The sequence below is a fragment of the Theobroma cacao genome, chromosome 6 (genome assembly GCF_000208745.1).
Source record: "Theobroma cacao cultivar B97-61/B2 chromosome 6, Criollo_cocoa_genome_V2, whole genome shotgun sequence".
NCBI classification, from domain to species: domain Eukaryota; kingdom Viridiplantae; phylum Streptophyta; class Magnoliopsida; order Malvales; family Malvaceae; genus Theobroma; species Theobroma cacao.
Genome location: NC_030855.1, coordinates 23,186,825 through 23,209,633, shown reverse-complemented (window position 1 = coordinate 23,209,633; position 22,809 = coordinate 23,186,825). Strand labels below are relative to the sequence as shown.

Sequence of the window (22,809 nt, the reverse complement as noted above, 5' to 3'; positions counted from 1 at the left end):
ATTCTATTAAAGGCAATGGGATTGATGCCTGACCAGCCTAGCCTAATTATTTGACCCGTATCTTAAATTAACAAGCGGTCCACTAGCTTTTTCATATCTTTATAATTTCATTAAAGTTAGGCCCAAGAGGAGCTTTCCCTGTTGGGCCAGAAACCTAAAACTTTAAAATAGTGGGCCTAATGGGCTTTCCTGTCACTATCAACTAGCAACCTCTTCTGCTTCACCAATCGCCAGCTCCAAAATAGGATGTAATTAATTGAATTGAAAAGTAAAAGTAAGCATAGACCTATTCTGAAGAGGAGCGAAATCAACCCATCTGGGAAATCAAGGTAAGACTTTGTCTTAATCAATTGGCAATAACTAAGAAAAACCCCACCACATTCTTTAAGAACTAAAACCAGAAAGGATTACATCGCCTGAACTCAGTTTTCTTGGTTGATATGTATATACATAAACGGCAATATATATTAAACTTTGATCTTAATCTTAATAACTATACTTGCATATGGAACCAAATCATAACTTGGATAGCCCGATGAACCGAAGCTTACACGATTTTAAAATTAGACTAATTTAAACAATTGCAGGCTCTGGTTCATGATCGTCCAATATCCAGGAACCATCGTCCTGCTGAGCCATGCCTTTATTCTTTTCTATCCACCATTCAACTGGAACTTTATACTCGTCTTTCAATGCATCCAAGCTTTTGTTTAGAAGCGCGATATCCCGATTAACCTCCAGCTTGAATTCCCCTTTGGCCCCTTGTGAACCTGCGACTCCATGCAAATATGGCTCCAACTGATGAGCAATCACCAAATTCTCACTGATATCCAAGTGACTCTTCATGTATGGCGACTTGTGGGAATCGATTAACAATTTCTCCCCAACGTGGGTATAATGGAGTAAAGGTAATGGTATTGGCAGTGAAGGAACCATATCTAATTCATTTTTTATCCGCAAGACATGAAGATTTTTGAGTCCAGAGAAGACTTTCTTGAAGCCTGAGTCCCCAACGCGAGGGCTGGCAAATACAAAGGCTGTGACCAAGTATTCCTTGTCTGGTTTGGTCGTCGACTTGTTATATCCATTTGCAATAATGTCCACTGCATTGAGCGTGGCAACTGCGCCACCTAAGCTATGGCCCGTCAAGGTTATACTGATTTCTTCGTCTTGGTATAAGTCAACCAGCCTCCTAACCTCACTTAGAACCTGATAAAATCACTTCTTACAATTAATTAGTATCTGATATACATGCTTATGTTTAACATACTATATCATGAATAGCATATTAAATAACGTTAGACTTGCCTGTTCTCTAGCACTGGCCTGATTGTATACGGATTTTGAGTCTTTCGCAGTGTATATGGAATGCCAACCATGGTGCACCTTCGGATCTCCATTATCTCCAAGTATATCGGCAGCTGAGACTAAATCTGCTTTAATATCATTAATCACTTCCAAGTTTCGCATGGTTCCTCTCCAACATATCAAAATGTCCCTTCTTCCTAAGACAGCCTTTCCTTCGTCGGTGGTCACAGCCACATACCCGATCCAGTTGGATTCCACAGCAGCAAACCAATCAAGGATTTGGATTTCTGATCTTGCATAAAAGAACTTGGTTACTTTGTATTTGTAAGGATTGCCCATCTCTAACCCCACTTTAGAGAAGAAATCCTCCGTTGAATATCGGCTAAATCCAACCCATTTCGACGCCTTCTCTCCATTAAAGGCATCCATAACAGCTTGAGTTCTTTCACCATAGTGAATAATATACTTGCGAAGATCTTTATCAAGAGGGTCCAATAAACCCTCCCAGTTATTTTCCCCACTTAGTTCTCTCCACCTTTGCGCAATGCTACCCATCGATTTCTTTTTCTTGCCAAAAAAATCCATGAGGGATCTATGAGCTCTTAATTCTTATTGCAGCCAATATATAGCGATGTGCTCCTCATGCCCCAACTATGGTGTCCCCCTTATTCTTATTTTTTAATTTTCAAAAGCATATTTGGTGATATTAAGTTTTCAAGAATGGTAGTTTTTTATTTTTCCACATGGAATGATAGTTGAGCATAACTTGTTAGACATGGTCAAAGACTTCTACCCAATCTTTGCCCTATGGCACACATTTTCCATTATTATATATTAATTGTTCCAATTTCGTGAAAGCAAAACATTACCAACTATTAAATTAGTAAGTGTTGATCATCTTGCCCGGAGAAGCATAGAATCCATATTTACAAGTATATTAATTGAGAGTTTATCCCCATATTAAAAATAAGCAAAAAAAGGAAGAAAAAATTATTATAATTAAAGGAATTGACCATATTCATTGCAATTTTAATTTTAGTTAGTAAAATATTATGTGATTCTTGACCCATAAAAAAAAAAAAAAGGAAGACAAGGACGACAAATCCTCTTCACAAAAATATCTATAGGCACATTACATCATTCTTCAAAAAAAATTGTTTAATTACATCATAATTAAGGCTTTTTCCAATATAGAGTATTTCACTATTAATTTGTATGAACACAACTGATAAAATAAAAATGCTTTTAAGTATTTCGCTATTAAATCCAACAGATAACTTCTTCAAGTGCTCCAACTTCCTAGTTGGTCTGCTTATTGAAGAATATAAAATCAGTACGTTATTGTCTAATATATACTTAGTATACTCGTAGTTTGCTCCAAAGGTCAACGAAATGATTAAAAATATTTAAAAAAAACCTAATTAATTTTCTTCCCAGGAAGATAATGTTGGCCTCTTCGGAAACCGAAGGCAGACGGTCGACGATATTCTTAGATGATAAAGAATTATCAGGTTAATGACACGTGTGAACACCGTTGGAAGCCCATCAGACAGATAGATCCACAACCACACTGGACCTAATTCGGAAGACCCAAAACTTCCCCCAAGAGCTTAACGCGATGGTTTCTTTAGGTGGCTGGGCTTGAGTTCAGAATGAGAACAAAAAGGGCATTGATAGTGGCCAGTCAATCAAACAGAGACAAATGCTTTCCTGAAAAAAGGAGTTTCTACTTCCAGTTTTCATTAATAACATGTAGCAGATAAACTAATTATAGCTGCAAAAGAAGTAGAAGCACATTGGATCTAGCTAGGCTAACCGGTGCCGATAGACCCCATAACTTTGTGAAATAGCCAAGCTAAGGAAATCAATAGCTGCAGAGAACATATAAACTCCATGCCGACCCCTCCACTTTGACCATAAGTAGAGCAACCATTGTGATTTTTAATTTCTTTTGCTGGATGAACTATATAGTGTTACTGGAGGTAATCATTTGGAGGGTCCGGCACATAAGCACAATCAACAAACTGCCAACGGCCAGTATCCATTTGAACCATATTCTTGAACTTCTCATGGTTCCACCATTCAGGCGGTATTTTATATTTGTTCTGTAAACCATCAATTTTTTTGTTTATGAGTGCAATATCACGATCAACTTCCAGTTTGAATTCTCCGCTTTCTTGTACCCCTGCCACTCCATGCAAGTGAACCTCCAAATTGTGAGCGTTAATGCCCTGCCTCAAGTACGGTGATTTGGTTGTGTCGATTGCCAAATTTTCCCCCACATCGGTGTAGCCTAAAAGCACTGGAAGCTTGGGAATTATATCTGTGGAATTGGTGATGCGTAGGATATGAAGCTCAATGAGTCCATCAATTACTTCTTTGAATTCTTGGTTCCCAACGTGTGGACTAGCATATGCAAAAGCTGTGACCATGCACGTCTTATTTGAATTGTCTGTGGGTTTGTTATATCCCTTGGCTGCTATATCAGTAGCGTTCAATGTTGCAAGGGCTGCTCCCAGGCTGTGGCCGACGACAGTAATGCTTATATCCTCATTCTGGTACTTATCTACCAGTTTTCGAACTGCTTTTAGAACCTGAAAGGTGTCAACAAAAGATTGCGTATGTTCAAATTGCATAATCATATGAACTATTAGATGAATTTTGGCAACATTAAGGGGAAATAAGGAAACCGCTAGTACAATATCAAGATTTACCTGATCCCTGGCACTTGTCTCGTTATAAGGAGAATTGGAGACTTTTCCTGTATAAATAGCAAGAAAGCCAGAGTGCACCTTAGCATGGTCGGTTCCAAATAACTCTTTAGCTGGTGTTGTAAAAAACCTTGCATCATCAATCCATTCCGGTTCTGTTCCTGTTCCTCTCCAAGAAACCAAGATATCCCTTCTTCCCAAAGCAGTCTTTCCTTCATCTGTAGCAACCGCCACATATCCAAACCAATTGGAGTCATTACTATCTGCGGCTCCATAAAAAAAGTTGGTCACTTCATACATGAACGGGTTTCCATTTTCTAGACCAGCCCTGGAGAAGAACTCATCTGGTGGATAAAGACAATATCCGAACCCCCTGGATGCCATTGTATCGTTGAAGAGATCTCCAGCAGCTCCGGCCCTTTCACCGTAGTGAATAACATAGCGGCGGAGGTCAGGATCAACAGGATGCAATAGATCCTTCCAGTTTTTCTCGCCGCTAAGATCCCTCCACCTTGTTGCTATGGAATTATCCATGACTCTTGTTCACTCGCTAGTCAGTTCTCGCCTACTTAATTTACGGTCAGGATTATGCGACTCTAAGCTTGCTTTCCATGCTTTATCTATCGTGCTCTGCGAGGCTCTCCCCTTTCTCGAAAAGACAAAAGAAGAAAGAAGGTAAAACAAAAGCTGGAAAAACAAACAAGAAATAAGCAATCAACAAATATCTAGGAATTTTAGTATTCCTAGAGCAAAAGATGTAGTAATTGCTATTTATATATGTTGATAACTGGCGGGTATTATTCTTATCAGCTAGCCGTGGATAAGCAAAATTCTTCATTTTGTCCTCATTGTAGAATGAGTGAACCTCATGCATGCATTCTAAGATGAGGCTATATGACGAATTTTAACTACATATGATTCATGAGTAAGAAAATAAATATAATTTATAATTTAAATTCAATTGAATTTATAATGTTGTGAAAGCAACAGATAAAGGCAAATAGTATATTCATTATTATTATTTTAGTATATTTTATCATGTAATGTAAAATCCCTTCACTTCTCAACCATCCATGTGTACAAATATCTTAGGCCTCTTCATTATTACTACTTCTGCACGTTTTAAATATTCACACTGAATCGCGACAGAACTCAGATTGGGACCATAGTATTCGTGTCCACACATTTTCAAGATTTCCTAAATTTATCAAGATTATCATTCATCCATTGAGCACTGCCAAAAGATAGTGGTAGTATATGCTTTATTTCTTAGAGCTGGTACTTCTTTGGACCAAATAAACAAAATATCAGCGGAGGCCCATTCCATGACTTAAACTGGATCTAAGACCCATCTAATCAAGCAGGTACAAGCCAGCAGGTATCACCCGGCTTTTCTTTAGTGGCTGCAGCGTGCAGGTGAACTACGGCTTCGGCAGATGAACTCGTCGGCTGCGTTTGGCCTCACCGTACAAGGCCTAGGAGCGGGGGAAGGGGTGGGGGAGGGGGGAACAATCATTCAATAATTTTCCCTTTTTTATAGCCTTGTATACTTGCAACCTGAATTGTTGAAAGTCGATAGACTAATTTGAATGCAATTTTTAAGGAGTAATGTTGATTAAAAGAAAGATTAAAGGAACATATATCATGTTATTGAAAATAAGATTAATTGGTGGCCGATCCAAGATAAGCAGATGTTTGTGGAGTTCAAACTTTCGAAATATTCACACGACCAGCTCAACGTTGTTGTATTCCGTTTGTCTAATTGCTGTCAATAGCAAGTTTTCTTTAACTTTTTTTTGCCCCTAAAGGAGAGTGATACTTAGTTTGTCTATTACTAAATTATTTTAGACATAAAAGTCGAATTCATTCACCAATGATATAACACAAAGTACAGACGGCACAATTACTTTGACGTACTAGATTATCTATTGTTGACAAACCAGACTTAATGTCCAACTTATTTAAAGGAAATTACGAACTCACCCCTCCACTTGGACTGCTCTAAAAGTAGAGGTACTTATTTTCGGGATAGCAACACACTTTTATTTGATTACATTTTAAAAAGAGTAAAAGATCTTGAGCATTTGCCATGATCAAGCACTTGGAGGATCTGGCACATAAGCAGAGTCAACAAACTTCCAGTGACTGTCATCCATCTGAACCATGCCCTTGAACTTCTCATTGTTCCTCCATTCAATTGGAATTTTATAGTTGTCCAGTAAACAATCACCATGTTTGTTTACGACTGCATTGTCAAAATCAAGTTCCTCTTCCAATTTGAATTCTCCATTTTCTTGCACCCCTGCAACTCCATGCCATAAACATCCAAATTGTGAGCATTAGCATTCGATTTCAAGTACGTTGACTTGGCTGTGTCAATTCCTAACTCTTCTCCCACCCACATGGGTGTAGTCAAATCCAATTGGAACCTTAGGAACAGGGTCTGTGGAATTTACAATGCGTAGGAGATGAAGATCCTTAAGTCCAGCAAATATTTCGAGGAATTTTAGATTCCCAACGCGAGGGCTGGCAGCTGGAAAAGCTGTGACCATGAATGACTTAGCCGGGTTACCTGTTGGCTTGTTAAAACCATTGGCAACTAGGTCCATAGCATTCAGCGTTGCAAGAACGGCGCCCAGGCTATGGCCTGTTACGGTTATGCTTACATCTTCATTCTGGTGCTTGTCAACCTGTTCTTTGACAGCCTTTAGAGCCTGAGAAGCATTAATAAATTTTGAATAGGGTCATTAGATGGGAATTTTTTTTCTTTAAGTAGAACAAGTTAGTGTCGTAACGTGCGGGTCCAGGAATCCGACCGCTAGACGTTGACGAAAATTAAATGTTTATGAGTTGTCACCAATTTTTTTTATTTAGGTGTGATTGGTCACCTATTAACTTGATTCTAATCGACGAAGTCCTAAATTAATTTTAAGTTTGTTTAAAGAACGAGAACTGATCCGCGTTTTTTTAGAGATGGGTTAGGGAGTGCGGTTACGCACGGAAAAGGGTTAACACCTCCGTGGCGCCCGTTCCACGAACGGTATCATTTAATCTTAAGTTATCCTTTTATAGCCTACTTTTGATTTAATCCCTGCTTATTAACTAATTTTCATTAAATTGGCTGACTGATTTTTTTATTTGATTTTACGTATGCACATGATGCAAGCGTAAAATGATGTCGTGACTTATTTATTTTAAATAATGGAGTCGGTAATTTTTTTATTGGAAAATCATTCGAAGACCATCCCAACGCTTTGGTGAAGTCTCAAAATTTTTCTCACCTAGAGATATCCCCAGAATAACTCGTCTCTACAAGCTCCTCGGGAAAATCTCATCATCGGAACTCCCGCGTCATTTGCAAGATAAATGTGACATGCTATGACAGTATAAGATGATGATGCATATATGATCGCGTTTATTGATTTAGTTAGTTAAAATTCATGTCATAATGTGTTTAATAGTTCAAGGTGATTTATTGCCTTGTTTACGTGTTTATTATTAAAAAAAATTTCTTTAATGCATGTTATTTGCTATTTTATTATTTTTTTTCTTTTTATTATTTATTTATTATTTTTATTTATTATTTCATTTTATATTTTTTAAACAATTATTTGAATTAATGGGTATTGGAGTATAGAGTTCGGATTTATCCTGATGCTTTGGTAAAAATCTGTTTCGATCTCCAAATTTAAGTGACCTACCTAAAAGTGGTAACTCTTTACCCCTTTTAAGTGAAAGTACTCANCACGGACTAGTAAAGCACCTCAGTCCTCACCCATTACAGGCTTCAAACAGACTAGGTTCGATCTGAGTGGGAGTCTTCACTAGCCCATGCGAAGGTTATCACCTCATGAGAACGTAGCTACTTAACTCCCTCCTAATTAAGGACAAAGCCTGGATGAAAGGCTTATGCATGAATGCAAGATGTGTAGTGTGTGAGAAGGAATATACTGACCTTGGACCAATGATTTCACACTCCCCTTATCCTAAATTTCCCGCAATTATTAAAAATAATGAAATAATAATAATAGCAAAATAAATGAATGCATTAAACAAAAATATGCAAAATTGATGCTAAGGAAGACAACAAATTATTTAAGGCTTAAGATAACTTATGATTAATTAATGGCTTGACTCTCGATGTCCCCAGCGAAGTCGCCATCTGTCGTAACGTGCGGGTCCGTGAACCCGACCGCCAGACGTCGACGAAAATTAAGTGGTTAGGAGTCTCCACCAATCTTTTTTATATAGGTGTGATTGGTCATCTATTAACCCGATTCTAATCGACGAAGTTCTAAATTAATTTTAAGTTCGTCGACAGAACGAGAACTGATCCATATTTTTCAGAGATAGGTTCGGGAGTGCGGTTACGCACGGAGAAGGGTTAACACCTCCGTGTCGTCCGTTCCGCGAACGATACCATTTAATCTTAAGTTATCTTATTGTAGCCTACTTTTGATTTAATCCCTGCTTATTAACTAATTTTTATTAAATTGGCTGATTGAGTTTTTTTATTTTATTTAGTTTTACGTATGCACATGATGCAAGCGTAAAATGATGTCATGACTTGTTTATTTTAAATAATGGAGTCGATAATTTTTAATTGGAAAATCATTCGAAGACCATCCCAACGCTTTGATGAAGTCTCGAAATTTTCCTCACCTAGAGATATCCCCGAAAGAACTCGTCTTTACAAGCTCCTCGGGAAAATCCCATCATCGGGATTCTCACCCCATTAACAAGAAGAATGTGGCATGTTATGACAGTATAAGATGATGATGCTTATATGATCGCGTTTATTGATTTAGTTAGTTAAAATTCATGTGATAATGTGTTTAATAGTTCAAGGTGATTTATTGCCTTGTTTACGTGTTTATTATTAAAAATTTTTCTTTAATGCATGTTATTTGCTATTTTATTATTTTTTTATCTTTTTTTAATTTATTTATTATTTATTATTTTTATTTATTATTTCATTTTATATTTTTTAAATAATTATTTGAATTAATGAGTATTGGAGTATAGAGTTCGGATTTATCCCGATGCTTCGGTGAAAATCCGTTTTGATCTCCAAATTTAAGTGACCTACCTAAAAGTGGCAACTCTTTACCCTTTTTAAGTGAAATTACTCAAAAAATGTATATTTTATTATTTATTTATTATTTCTATTTCTTGTTATTATTATGTTTTTTCTTTTTTATTTCTTTATTCTTCTTCATAATTTATTTTTATTTTTTATAATTTTTATATTTGTATTATGATTTTTTAATATTATCATTTATTTATTTATTATTATTATTATTACTTTTATTTTTATCTTCTAACACTAAAATCAACATAAAAAAAATTTTAAAATTTTTTATAACTTTTCCTAAAATAATTAACATTAAATCAATAATACATTTTATTTACACAAGATGGACTAGATCTAAAACCTACTAAAATGGTCCACAAATAAAAGGAAAGAGTTTTACCTTACTAGGCTAGATTGGCCCAGTTTCCACAAACCCGCAGAGGACCCAAGCTTGCCACACCAGTCCTGTTTTGCAAGCCCACCGGACCCTTGACCTAAATCCTTTTCCTTCTTTTTTTCTTTTTCTGTTCTTTCTTTCTTTTGCTTTTGCTTTCTTCTTCTCTCCCAACCGCTCCCCCCTTTTTCTTCTCTCTTTCTTTCTTTCTCCTTCTCCTTCTTCCCCTTTTTCCCCTTATTTCTTTCTCTTTTTCTTCTTTTCTCTTTCTTCTTTCTCCTTTTTCTTTTTTCTTCTCTCTCCCAGCTATAGCACTCTCAACCGCCAACACCTCTTTTTCCTTCCTCTCTCTTCTTCGCCGATCCTCTCTCTTTCTCCCTCACCCTTTTTGTTTCTTTAGTATTTATTTTTTTGGTGTTTGATTATGGCTTTTTGGTTAGTGTTTTATGGCTTTTTGGGTTAATTGTTGTTGTTTTTTGTTTGTTTGAGTTTTTTGGTGGAGGGATTTTTTTGCAGGAGATCCTTGTTTTTTTTGTTCCCCTTTTCTTTAAAAATGGGATTGTCCAAAAATTTAGAAAACCCAATAATGGGGTTCTAGCACCAAAGAGTTGGTACCTAGAGCCCCATTACTCATGTTGGTTGGGGGGAAGGGATGGCTAGGCATACGCCCAACCATTCCTCTCTTTTTTATTATTATTATTATTTTTTAAAGGTGTCTACAGTTAGTGGATTATGTTGGTACAAATTACTCAATTTTATTTGTGTTTACATTAAAGTGCAATTAATGGGGTAATTTTCTAAATAGTAGGGCTCAGTAAGTAAGGTCAAATGCGTATATAATCAAGGAGACTTGTGTGACTGATCCCTGGCACTCCTACATTCAGGTTGAGAGACACAAGTAGAATATCAAGATTATTTACCTGATCTCTGGCGTTGGTCTTACTATAAAGAGAATCAGCCACTTTCCCTGTATAAATAAAGAGAAAGTCAGAGTGGACCTGAGCTAAGTCAATTCCAAAAAATTCTTTAGCTGATGTTGGGAAGGAGTTTGCATCCTCAGCCCAATCCAAACCCGTTATGCTTCCTCTTCATGAAACTAGAATATCCCTCCTTCCTAGAACAGCCTTTCTTTCATCTGTGTCCACTGCCACAAATCCAACGTATTCGGAAGCACTAGTATCTGCAGTGCTATATATAAAGTTGGTCACTCGGTATTTGTATAGATTTCCAATTTCAAGACTAGCCCTAGAAAAATATTCATCTGGTGGATATAGGCTAAGTCTGTAATTCTTAGATGCCCTGTTGTCATTGAAGATATCTCCAACAGCTTCAGCCCTTTTGAAGACACCTTTCTTTATATATATAATATAAAAATAATAATAAATAATAAAAAAATCCAAAATAAAAAAATAAAAATAAAAAAGAAGCTGGAGACCCATTTGGGCCTCCATTGTCAACAAAATACGAAGCATTAAATGCTCCTCCAACGGCCAAGATTTAAAGATCATTTTCGGTGAATTTGCTGTTAACTTTAAGGCCACCCATCCGAGAATCATGTTGAACAGAGTATGATTGTTTCCTCTAGATGTCCAAAAATTTGGACAACTGAGTTTTATAAGAACCCTAAAACTCTATGGACAGAGGGCACATTTTGAAAAACCAAAGGAAGCGATTCAAAAAAAAAAAATTCTTCTAGAAACAAAAAAAAAATCCTAAACATCTAGCAATCAAGAACCACAATCCACAATAAAAAAAAATAAAAAAAAATGCAGAACAAAAAAAACGAAAATGGGAAAAACAGTGGGTAACTGAGATTTTTTGGTTTTTTTTTCCTTTTTGAGGAAGAGCTGGTCATTTAGGGTCGGTAAAGAAGGGGTATTCGGTCTTGGGAAGCCGATCGGCGGAAGCGGTTGAAGCTTGAGAGAGAGAGATCGGCAAAAGTGGAGGAAAACTAGAGAAAAGGCCAAAAAAAGAGAGAGAGGGAGAGAAGCGACGCCGACGAGGGAGGAAAAAGAGAAAGAAGAGAGACGTCGGCGGGAAAGGAACGACGCCGGGAAGAAGAAAGAGACAAAGGAGAGTTGCGTGCCCAGAAAGAGAGAAAGGAGAAAAAGAAGAAGAAGAAAAGAAAGAAAAATAGAGAGAGGGGAGAGTGCAGCCTGGTAGAGAAAGAAAAAATGAAAGGAGAAAATGAGGGGTGGAAGAAAAATGAGAGCTTTTATAGCTAGGCATATAGATAAAATGGTGCCGTTTTGGGTGAAGGTGTCTTGGCAACTAAAGAGCTTGAAACGACGCCGTTTCAGAGGAAGGAGGTTGAATCCTTGAAGTGGGTAAGCGGGCTTTCTACTGATCTGATTTCCCCTTGAGCGGATCTGGGCTCAAACTTTGGGTAAGCTTTGGACCTTTGACATATTGAGCTTGTAGCTTGATGTTGGTTTGATTATTTTATTTTTGAGAATGATTAACATAATTTTATGCAAATGATAAATAAAAGTAATAATAATAAATAAATAAATAAAATTTTCATTTATGGATAATAAACTAGTTCAAAGAGATAGTTTTATAAAAAATAAAGATATGATGAAAATGGGATAAAAATGAATTTATTTAATATAGATAAGATAATCATTAATATAATATCGATAATGGAATGTCCATTCGAAACGCGAGAGTCGCAATTTCGAGTGAATTTTCTTAGGTTAAAGATTTCGATTAAAACTCTACCAGTACGATGAGAGGGTCTTAATNAAAGTAATATAATAAATAAATAAATAAAATTTTCATTTATGGATAATAAACTAGTTCAAAGAGATAGTTTTATAAAAAATAAAGATATGATGAAAATGGGATAAAAATGAATTTATTTAATATAGATAAGATAATCATTAATATAATATCGATAATGGAATGTCCATTCGAAACGCGAGAGTCGCAATTTCGAGTGAATTTCCTTAGGTTAAGGATTTCGATTAAGACTCCACTAGTATGATGAGAGGGTCTTAATTCGAATTTCGATGTTCCTAATTTTAAATAAATAAAAAAACTACACATACTTAATCACCAATTAATCAAAATAAACAAATAAAAGAAATAGGAAATTAATAATAACAATAAATTTGTTAATCATAATAATACAAAAATGGATAAAATACATAAGCATAAATAATAATAGTTACAGATAATAAAAATACTTGGTCTAAAAATATGGTTCTAAAAAATTTTATATAGTAAAATAAATAGATATTTATATAGCAAAATGCATAATGAAATAAAAACGGAATAATAAATAGATATAAAAATATTTGTTCATGATGAAAAAAAAAAGAAAACATACACATAGAAAAGTAGTAAATTTCATGAAAAAAATGAACATTGCATTCATGGATGCATCACGTATTATTGCTGCACTGTTAAATGTCATGGCATATAGAAATATTTCGTATACGATTATGAGCCCGATGATGGGACTTATCGAGGAACCTTGCGAAGGCGAGTTTCTTTGAAAAACTCCTTAGGTGAAAAGATATCTTCGAGTCCCACTAGTATGATGGGAGGGCTTGGAGAAATATCTTTAATAAAAAAGTTTTTGCTCGTATTAGGATTTGTATTCATGAAAATATTGTTTTTACTCGTAAACGACTATCCCGATGATGGAATTTACCTAGTAAACTTGCGAATGTGAGTTATTCAGGTATTTTCCCAAGTGAGAGAATACTCCCGGATCCCACCAGTATGATAGGCGAATTCCGAAAGTACGTTTAATAAAAAATTTTCGTTTAACATTATCTCAATTTTATGCCATGCATTTCACAATTGCATCACGTGCATGTCCAATTCTTAAAACAAATGAAACATTTTAACTTGTTAAAGGAATCAAAGATGAATTAAATAAATCAGATTAAGGAAGTATAAAAATAAAATTAATGGATTAGGATAATATATAATTAAGTGGTACCGTTAGTGAAACGGGCGTCACATGGGTGCTAATCCTTCTCTGTATGTAACCGTACTGCCGAACTTAACTCTAAATAAAATACATAGACCAGTTTATCGTTCTCTCGACGAACTTAAAATCAATTTAGAATTTCATCGAATATAATCAATTTAATAGGTAACCAATCACACTTAAGTAAAAAAATGATTGGTGGCAACTCTCAAATCACTCCACGTCTAACGATTAGGTTTCCTGACCCTGTACGTTAAGACACCTTTGAAGATAATGCATAATGTAGCGGCGGAGATCAAGATCAAGCGGATGCAATAGCCCTTTCCAATTTTTCTCACCACTTAATTCTTTCCAACAAGAAGCTATGGAGCTAGCCATCACTCTTAATTAATTCTCTCAATTCTTCTTCTCTAAGCTTTCTTGTGAAGATATGACTCGTAGATTGCTTTGCATGCTTTATCTAAGGTGTTGTCCGACCCCTGAAGGAGGGAAGAAGACAAAATCCAATGTGAATAAACGAATTGGAAATTAAACACATTTTTAACATAAAACTTTCATTTGAATTCGATCCCAAGAAGAATAGTCGTCGAGTTGGCTTTATTTTCTTTCTTTATATTCACATGGCTTCAATTTTCCAAATTTTATTTTTGGGCCGCCCTCCACCCATCTAACGGTTCCCACATATTTATTGTTCTTAACATTATCCCTTTTCACGCTTTTCAAAAGAAAAACATTATCTCTTTTCATGTGGTATACATAGAAAACTTTTGATTATAACTAAATCTATCCATAACATTGGGTCGAGGCTGCCCTAAAGAAAAGACTTAACTTATGGTTGATATTGTTGTTGTAGTTTTTTATTGACACTATTAATTTTTTTATTAAAAATAATTAAAATTATAAAGACGTTATTATTAAAAACACGTTATGTATAAAATTAATTTAAAAAAAACTCATAAATAAAATATCGGCAGAGGCCCATTCCATGACTTGAACTGGATCTAAGACCCATCTAATCGAGCAGGTACAAGCCAGCAGGTGGCTTTTCTTTAGTGGCTGCAACTTGCTGGTACGAGCCAGAAGGTGAACTACGGCTTCCGCAGATGAACTCATCGGTTGACCTTCGCCTCACCGTACATGGCCTGGGAGAGGGGGGACAATCATCCAATTTATTGCCTTTTTTGTAGCCTTGTATACTTGCAACCTGAATTGTTTTTTTTTTTTTTTTTTGTGAAAGGTGGGTTCCAACCTGGATTGTTGAAAGTCGATAGACTAATTTGAATTCAATTTTGAAGGAGTAATGATGATTAAAAGAAAGATTAAAGGAACATATACCATATTATTCGAAATAAGATTAATTGGTGGCCAATCCAGGATAAGCAAATGTTTGTAGAGTTGAAACTTCCAAAATATTCACACAACGTTGTTGCATTCTGTTTTCGCAAATTGCTGCTTTTTTTTTTTCATATATTTGTCTGATTGCAGTCAGTCGCAAGTTTTCTTTATCTTTTATTTTTCAGGCAAGAGTAATATTTTTTTATATATTTAAAAAATTTTAAATTTTATTTTTTAAAAAAATATATTAATCAATAAATCAAATATTTAAATATAAAAAAAATAATATTTAGTTTATCTATTGCTAAATTACTTATGATATAGAAATCGAAATCATTCACCATAGATATGACACAAAGTACAGACAACGCAGCTACCTTGGACATATTAACTATCTATTGTTCACAAACTAGCCCTAATGTCCAACTTATTTAAAAAAAAAACCACAAATTCACCCCTCCACTTGGACTGCTCTGTAAGTAGAGGTACTTATTTTCGAGATAGCAACACACTTTTATTTGATTACATTTTAAAAAGAGTAAAAGACTTTGAGCATTTGCCATGATCAAGCACTTGGAGGATCTGGCACATAAGCAGAGTCAACGAACTTCCAGTGACCGTCATCTATCTGAACCATGCCCTTGAACTTCTCATTGTTCCACCATTCAATTGGAGTTTTATATCTGTCCAGTAAACAATCACCATGCTTGTTTACGGTTGCATTGTCAAAATCAAGTTCCTCTTCCAATTTGAATTCTCCATTTTCTTGCACCCCTGCAACTCCATGCCCGTAAACACCTAAGTTGTGTGGATCAGCATTCGATTTCAAGTACGTTGACTTCACTGTGTCAATTCCTAATTCTTCTCCCACATGGGTGTAGCCAAATCCAACTGGTACCGTAGGAATGTGGTCTGTGGAATTCACAATGCGTAGGAGATGAAGATCCTCAAGTTCATTAAATATTTCCAAGAATTTTTGATTCCCAACGCGAGGGCTGGCAACTGGAAAAGCTGTGACCATGAATGACTTAGCCGAGTTGCCTGTTGGCTTGTTAAAACCATTGGCAGCTATGTCCATAGCATTCAGGGTTGCAAGTGCGGCGCCTAGGCTATAGCCTGCTACAGTTATGCTTACTTCCTCATTCTGGTATTTGTCAACCTGATCCTGGACCGCCTTTAGAGCCTGGGAGGCATTAATAAAATTTGAATAAGGTCATTAGAAGGATTTTTTTTTAAAGTGGAACAAGTTAGGTGGATTATGTTGGTATGAATTACTCAACTTTATTTGCGTCTAAAATTTTTTTTGAAAGTTTTATTTGTCTCTAAATTAAAGTGCAATGAATGAGGCAATTTTCTGAATGGTAAAGCTTCGTAAGTAAGGTCAAATGCGTATATAACTAGGGAGACTTGTGACCGATCCCTGGCACTATTACATTTAGGCCGAGAGCCACAATTATTTACCTGATCCCTGGCACTGGTTTTACTGTAAAGAGAATCCGCCAGTTTCCCTGTATAAATGGAGAGAAAGCCAGAGTGCACCTGAGCTGAGTCAGTTCCGAATAATTCTTTAGCTGATGTTGGAAAGAAGTTTTTATCTTCATTCCAGTCAGCGCTCGTTACGGTTCCCCTCCACGAAACTAGAATATCCCTCCTTCCTAGAACAGACTTTCCTTCATCTGTGGCCACTGCCACAAAGCCAAAGTATTCGGACTCATTATCTGCAGCGCCATATATAAAGTTGGTCACTCGGTATTTGTATGGATTTCCAATTTCAAGGCCAGCCCTAGAAAAATATTCATCTGGTGGATATAGGCTAAGTCCGAAACTCTTAGATGCCCTGTTGTCATTGAAGATATCTCCAGCAGCTCCAGCCCTTTGAAGATAATGAATAATGTAGCGGCGGAGATCAAGATCAAGTGGATGCAATAGCCCCTTCCAGTTTTTCTCACCACTTAATTCTCTCCAACGAGAAGCTATGAAGCTAGCCATCACTCTTAATTAATTCTCTCAATTCTTCTTTTCTAAGCTTTCTTGTGAAGATATGGCTCGTAGATTGCTTTGTATGCTTTATATAAGGTGCTGTCCAACCCCTGAAGGACAGAAGAAGACAAAATCCGATGTGGATAAACCAAGTAGAAATTAAACTATGGCCCAAAAAAGGTCACATTTTTAACATGAAACATTTCTTTAAGCTCAATCCCAAGAAGGATATTCGTCGAGTTGGCTTTGTTTTCTTTCTTTACATCCACATGGCTTCATTTTTCCAAACTTTATTTTTGAGCCGCCCTCCACCCACCTAACTGTCCCCCCTTATATTAATTTATTGTTCTTAACATTATCTCTTCTCATGCTTTTCAAAAAAAAAAACCATTATCTCTTTTCATGTGCTATACATATAGAACTCTTGATTATAACTAATATCTACGCATAACATTGTGTTGACACTACCAATTAAAAGCCATATTGCTCTTTTGTTTTGACACTTAAATTAACATCATTTTATATTTTATTTAAATTTTAAAATGTTTGTTTAGTGTGGAAGACTTAACATGCGTTTTTGCTATGTAAAATGTAAAAATGAAAATAGAATTGAAGAAGTCTTTGAGAATCGGAAAGTTTAACATGTTTATACAATTTGCACCGAGCTAGTGATCATTATATATATAGCTTGTGTAAGAATATGTTGCAATTAGGATAATATAGACAAAGGTATCTAACGGATGAGCACAAGATTAGACCTCCATTGCTCGGCATGCACAATAGATAATTGTTTTATACGTATTAGTTGAAATAAATTAAGAAAGTGGGCAGTATAAAATACAATAAGTAAAAGTTTAATCATAAGATGTCCATATAATATCCCACGTGCCATGAAAATGACTAAATCTAAATCTTAATAGTTGGAAAGCAATTATTGGAAAGATAATATTCAACATGTTTTCCATGTTCCATGCTTGAATTTAGATGATTTCATGATAAACATGAATGTTAGTTATCAATTAGCATCAAAGTTCTATTAAACATAATGGTGTCGGTCCACAGAAATAGATTAATAGCTTGAGCTATGGTGGCCTCGAAAGAGCTATAGTTCAAATGATCATGATGATTTCAACTATGAAAAAAAATCTAAAATGGCATCGATAACAACATTAAAAAACTGACAAATTAAGGAGGCGATTTTTTTTTTTAATTTTGTAAAAGCAACTGCAATATTAATTTAATTGTGAGAAGAGAAGGAGTAAAGCCTCCTAATTAATGAGAAACAGAAAGCACAATAAGAGACCCCAATAACAATTAATCTATTATTACAAAAAAGTGTAAAAATTGCTTGATAAAGGAAAGAAATTAAATTTTGCTTTTATAACCTTCAACTTGATTGGAGATCGGTTTCATTTTTCATTAAGTACTATGTGTAAAGATTGATGGTTAAAATATTTAGGAAATTCTTGTACTAGTTATTTTCTTCGATTTAATTCTTCTATTCAAAATCACAATATGTTAATCCCTTCATATTGAGAATTACTTCAATTTAATCCCTCTCATTTTTTTGTTTAAATTAACATGCTAACATCAACATTAACGTAGCGCCGATGTAGTACCAAATGTTGACATGGTAGTGTGGCCATACAAAAGTGACGTGGCATTGCCACATCACATTCTGAGTTCAAGTGCTAACGTAGCACTGCCACATCATCCTACCATGCTAATGTGGCACTGCCATGTTATAATTTGGGTCCGAAATGCCACGTGGACACCAAGAGGTTGTCACGTGGCATTTTTATTTTTCAAAATAAGATTACTCTTGTTGAAGTTCAAACCAAGAACTTTAACAAATATACCAAATCCGTTACCACCACAACCAAGCCATTTTTTATAGTTATAATTTGCTTATATTTTACTTCTTCTTTTCTTCTTTCATTTTCTTTCTTATTTTTTTCTTTCTTTCTTCAAAACCAAGTTGTTTTGGAGCCTTTTTTTTAGAGAAGAAGGCTTCAAAGGATTTTTGTTGCTAAGGTTTTTGAGAGTATAAAATTACTTCAAAATGATGCAGTTTTGAGAAAAGAAAGAAAAAATAAGAAAGAAATGGAGAGAAGCAAAGAAGCAATAAAAACAAGTAAGTCATAATTGCAAATAAAAGCTTGGGTGTGGTTGTAAAGGTTTTGACATATTTGTTAGAAGTTTTGGGTTCGAATCTCAGTAAAAGCACATTTTGTTTTGAAAATAAAAATGTCACGTGTCAATCTCCTAATGCGCCACATGTCAACATCTTGGTGTGCCATGTGGCAACCTCTGGGTGTGCTATGTGACATCTCGAACCCAAATTATGATGTGGTAATGCTACGTTAGCATGACAGGATGATGTGGTAGTGCCACGTTAGTACTTGAACTTAAAGTGTGATGTGGTAATGTCACATCACTTTTTGTGATGATGTGGTAATGCCACATCAGGATAACAAGAGTGATGTGGCATTGCCATATCAATACTTGAATTCAAAGTGTGATGTGGCAATGTCATGTCGCTTTTTGTGATGATGTGGTAGTGTCACGTCACCTTGTTATGCTCAACTGGTAATGTCACGTCATCACCTAATGTTACATCAGCACCACGTCAGTATTGATGTCAGTATTGTAACAATTAATTTAAATGAAAAATATGAAAGAGATTAAATTAAAGTAATTTTCAAAATGAAGGAACTAAAATGTTATAATTTTAAGTAAAGTGATTAAATTAAAGAAAATATCCTAATACAAAATCTTTCCGACTATTTTAATCAAAGATCGACATTCTCTCCACGCTAATAGCTCTTTCCCTATTTGTTTCGTTTCTTTGCTATAAACACATCTTGAATTCTGCCTAAATTTCCAAAGACCCTAAGTAACCACCCTCTGCCTGCCCTCTGTAGAAAGTTGCTTACCAATACTGAAAACAGTTCTTCACAAGTCATATACTTTTGTATTGGAGAAACTGTCAAATGTTTCAGTAGATGGTTTATATCAAAAAATGTTTCATACTAGTATATAATAATATATATACTAGCAACAAGTCTTCTATGATTGTCAGCACATAAGTTGGGATAGTTAAGTGGGATCGTGAGAGTTCGAGCATCCTCCTGGTTGGCACTCCTTCATTGTTAAAATTAAGCAACTCATTCCCTTGTTCGAGTTCTTACATTACTTCCTCTTGCAAGTTAATCAACAATATTCCAGTTAACTGAGAAACACAACAGCAAGGCCTTGGACAAATTGGAATCTATTTGCTGAGATAAACTGAAGAAGGGAATCGAAAATGTGTAGTTTGTTCATACTTACAGGGAGGCGATCCTTTTGTTGATTTTTTGGCTAAATTAGGCATTGCTCAGGTTGTTTTCTTTTATGCTTTTTGGCGATTGTGCTGTTGTCTTTGCTAGTTCTTTCTAGAGAGTAGCCTTCTTAAAGTTCTATTACTGGGTTGTGAAGGTGTGGAATAGAAAAAACTAATTAAGTTGTGCAAGTGAGACCGTTTTCTTCACATGCTACTTTGTTATTTGTATGCGACAGTTATCCTTGCTATACTATGATTTGATACCTTAACACAAAGGAGAGTAGTACTCAGTTTGTCTATTACTAAATTATTTCTGACATAGAAGTCGAATTCATTCACCAATAATATAACACAAACTACAGACAGCACAATTACGTTGGACGTACTAAACTATCTGTTGTTGACAAACCAGGCCTAATGTCCAACTCATTTAAAAGAAACCACGAATTCACCCTTCCATTTGGATTGCTCTAAAAATAGAGGTACTTATTTTTGGGATAGTGACACACTTTTATTTGATTACGTCTTAAAAAGAGTAAAAGATCTTGAGCATTTGCCATGATCAAGCACTTGGAGGATCTGGCACATAAGCAGAGTCAATGAACTTCCAATGACCGTCATCCATCTGAACCATGCCCTTGAACTTCTCATTGTTCCACCATTCAATTGGAATTTTATACTCGTCCAGTAAACAATCACCAGTTTTGTTTACGACTGCATTGTCAAATTCAAGTTCCTCTTCCAATTTGAATTCTCCATTTTCTTGCACCCCTGCAACTCCATGCCCATAGACATCCAAATTGTGAGGATGAACATTCGATTTCAAGTACGTTGACTTAGTTGTGTCAATTCCTAACTCTTCTCCTACATGGGTGTAGTCAAATCCAATTGGAACATTAGGAACAGGGTCTATGGAATTCACAATGCGCAGGAGATGAAGATCCTTAAGTTCATCAAATATTTCCATGAATTTTAGATTCCCAACGCGAGGGCTGGCAACTGGAAAAGCTGTGACCATGGATGACTTAGCCGAGTTGCCTGTTGGCTTGTTAAAACTATTGGCAACTATGTCCATAGCATTCAGGGTTGCAAGTGCGGCACCCAAGCTATGGCCTGTTACAGTTATGCTTACATCTTCATTCTGGTACTTGTCAACCTGTTCCTGGACCGCCTTTAGAGCCTGAGAAGCATTAATAAATTTTGAATAGGATCATTAGATAGGAATTTTGTTTTCTTAAGTGGAACAAGTTAGGTGGATTATGATCCTACGAATTACTCAAACTTTATTTGTGTTTAAATCAAAGTGCAATGAATGGGGCAATTTTCTAAATAGTAAGGCTCAGTAAAGTCAAATGCGTATATAATCAGGGAGACTTGTGACTGATCCCTGGCACTACCACATTCAGGCTGAGAGACATAAGTAGAATATCAAGATTATTTACCTGATCTCTGGCGCTGGTTTTATTGTAAAGAGAATCCGCCATTTTCCCTGCATAAATAAAAAGAAAGCCAGAGTGCACTTGAGCTAAATCAGTTCCGAATAATTCTTTGGCCGATGTTGGGACGAAGTCTATATTTTCAGACCAGTCCGCGCGAGTCATGCTTCCTCTCCATGAAACTAGAATATCCCTCCTTCCTAGAACAGCCTTTCCTTCATCTGTGGCCACTGCCACAAATCCAAAGTATTCTGACTGACTAGTACCAACCGTGCCATATATAAAGTTGGTCACCCGGTACTTGTATGGATTTCCAATTTCAAGACCAGCCCTAGAAAAATATTCATCTGGTGGATATAGGCTAAGTCCGTAACTCTTAGATGCCTTCTTGTTATTGAAGAGATCTCCCGCAGCTCCAGCCCTTTGAAGATAATGAATAATGTAGCGGCGGAGATCAAGATCAAGAGGATGCAATAGGCCCTCCCAGTTTTTCTCGCCACTGAGTTCTCTCCAACGAGATGCTATGGAGCTAGCCATCACTCTGAATCAACAAATTCTCTCAATTCTTCTTTTCTAAGCTTTTTTGTGAAGATATGACTCCTAGATTGCTTTGTGTGCTCTAAATAAGGTGTTGTCCGACCCGAAGGAGGGAAGAAGACGGAATCCAATGTGGATAAACAAATTGGAAATTAAACACATTTTTAACATGAAACTTTCCTTTAAGCTCAACCCCAAGAACGACATTCATCCAGTCGGCTTTATTTTCTTTCTGTATATTCACACGGCTTCATTTTTCATATTTGGGCCACCTAACGCTAACAGTCCCCCCACATTTTTTTTGTTCATTTTATTTTTTTTGAAAGATACATTTTTATTGTTCTCAACATTATCTATCTCTTTTCCTGAGGTATACCTATAGAACTCTTGATTTAATTAATGTCTATCCATAACTTGGGTCGAAGCTGCCGTAAAGAAAAGACTTAATTTATTGTTGATGTTATTATTATAATTTTGTGTTGATACTGCCATTTATAAGTCATATTATTCTTCTGTGTCAACACTTTAATTTTTTTTTGAAAAGCATAATTTGATCGATAACTGAAAGAAACACATGAATATTGATTTAAGTCTTCAGTCATTAAAATGTTGACACTTTAATTAACTTCATTTTATATTTTATTAAAATTTTAAAATACTTGTTTAATGTACAAAACTTAATCAAAATATATATACATATACATAGCTATTAGTAATAATTTATTGCAATTAGGACAATATAGCCAAAGGTATATCAACACAAGATTAG

The 22,809-nt window shown here is 35.6% G+C and overlaps 4 protein-coding genes and 1 pseudogene across 4 annotated transcripts; all 5 read right to left on the bottom strand.

Annotated features, from left to right (window-relative positions):
- LOC18596721 (phospholipase A1-IIgamma) lies at nt 342-1,951 on the bottom strand. Its single transcript, XM_007025370.2, has 2 exons — nt 1,309-1,951; nt 342-1,209 (listed from the first exon to the last, which is right to left on the bottom strand). The coding sequence occupies exons 1-2, from the start codon at nt 1,891-1,893 to the stop codon at nt 574-576; spliced, it is 1,221 nt and encodes a 406-aa protein (XP_007025432.2). The 5' UTR covers nt 1,894-1,951; the 3' UTR covers nt 342-573.
- On the bottom strand, nt 3,015-4,744 carry LOC18596720 (phospholipase A1-IIgamma). The gene is made up of 2 exons (XM_007025369.2): nt 4,023-4,744; nt 3,015-3,902 (listed from the first exon to the last, which is right to left on the bottom strand). Exons 1-2 carry the CDS (start codon nt 4,551-4,553, stop codon nt 3,282-3,284), a joined length of 1,152 nt encoding a protein of 383 aa, XP_007025431.2. The 5' UTR covers nt 4,554-4,744; the 3' UTR covers nt 3,015-3,281.
- Nucleotides 6,042-13,808, bottom strand: LOC108662461 (annotated as a pseudogene).
- LOC18596717 (phospholipase A1-IIgamma) lies at nt 15,065-16,802 on the bottom strand. Its single transcript, XM_018122617.1, has 2 exons — nt 16,227-16,802; nt 15,065-15,948 (listed from the first exon to the last, which is right to left on the bottom strand). The coding sequence occupies exons 1-2, from the start codon at nt 16,752-16,754 to the stop codon at nt 15,331-15,333; spliced, it is 1,146 nt and encodes a 381-aa protein (XP_017978106.1). The 5' UTR covers nt 16,755-16,802; the 3' UTR covers nt 15,065-15,330.
- On the bottom strand, nt 20,413-22,066 carry LOC18596716 (phospholipase A1-IIgamma). The gene is made up of 2 exons (XM_007025365.2): nt 21,510-22,066; nt 20,413-21,247 (listed from the first exon to the last, which is right to left on the bottom strand). The coding sequence occupies exons 1-2, from the start codon at nt 22,038-22,040 to the stop codon at nt 20,630-20,632; spliced, it is 1,149 nt and encodes a 382-aa protein (XP_007025427.2). The 5' UTR covers nt 22,041-22,066; the 3' UTR covers nt 20,413-20,629.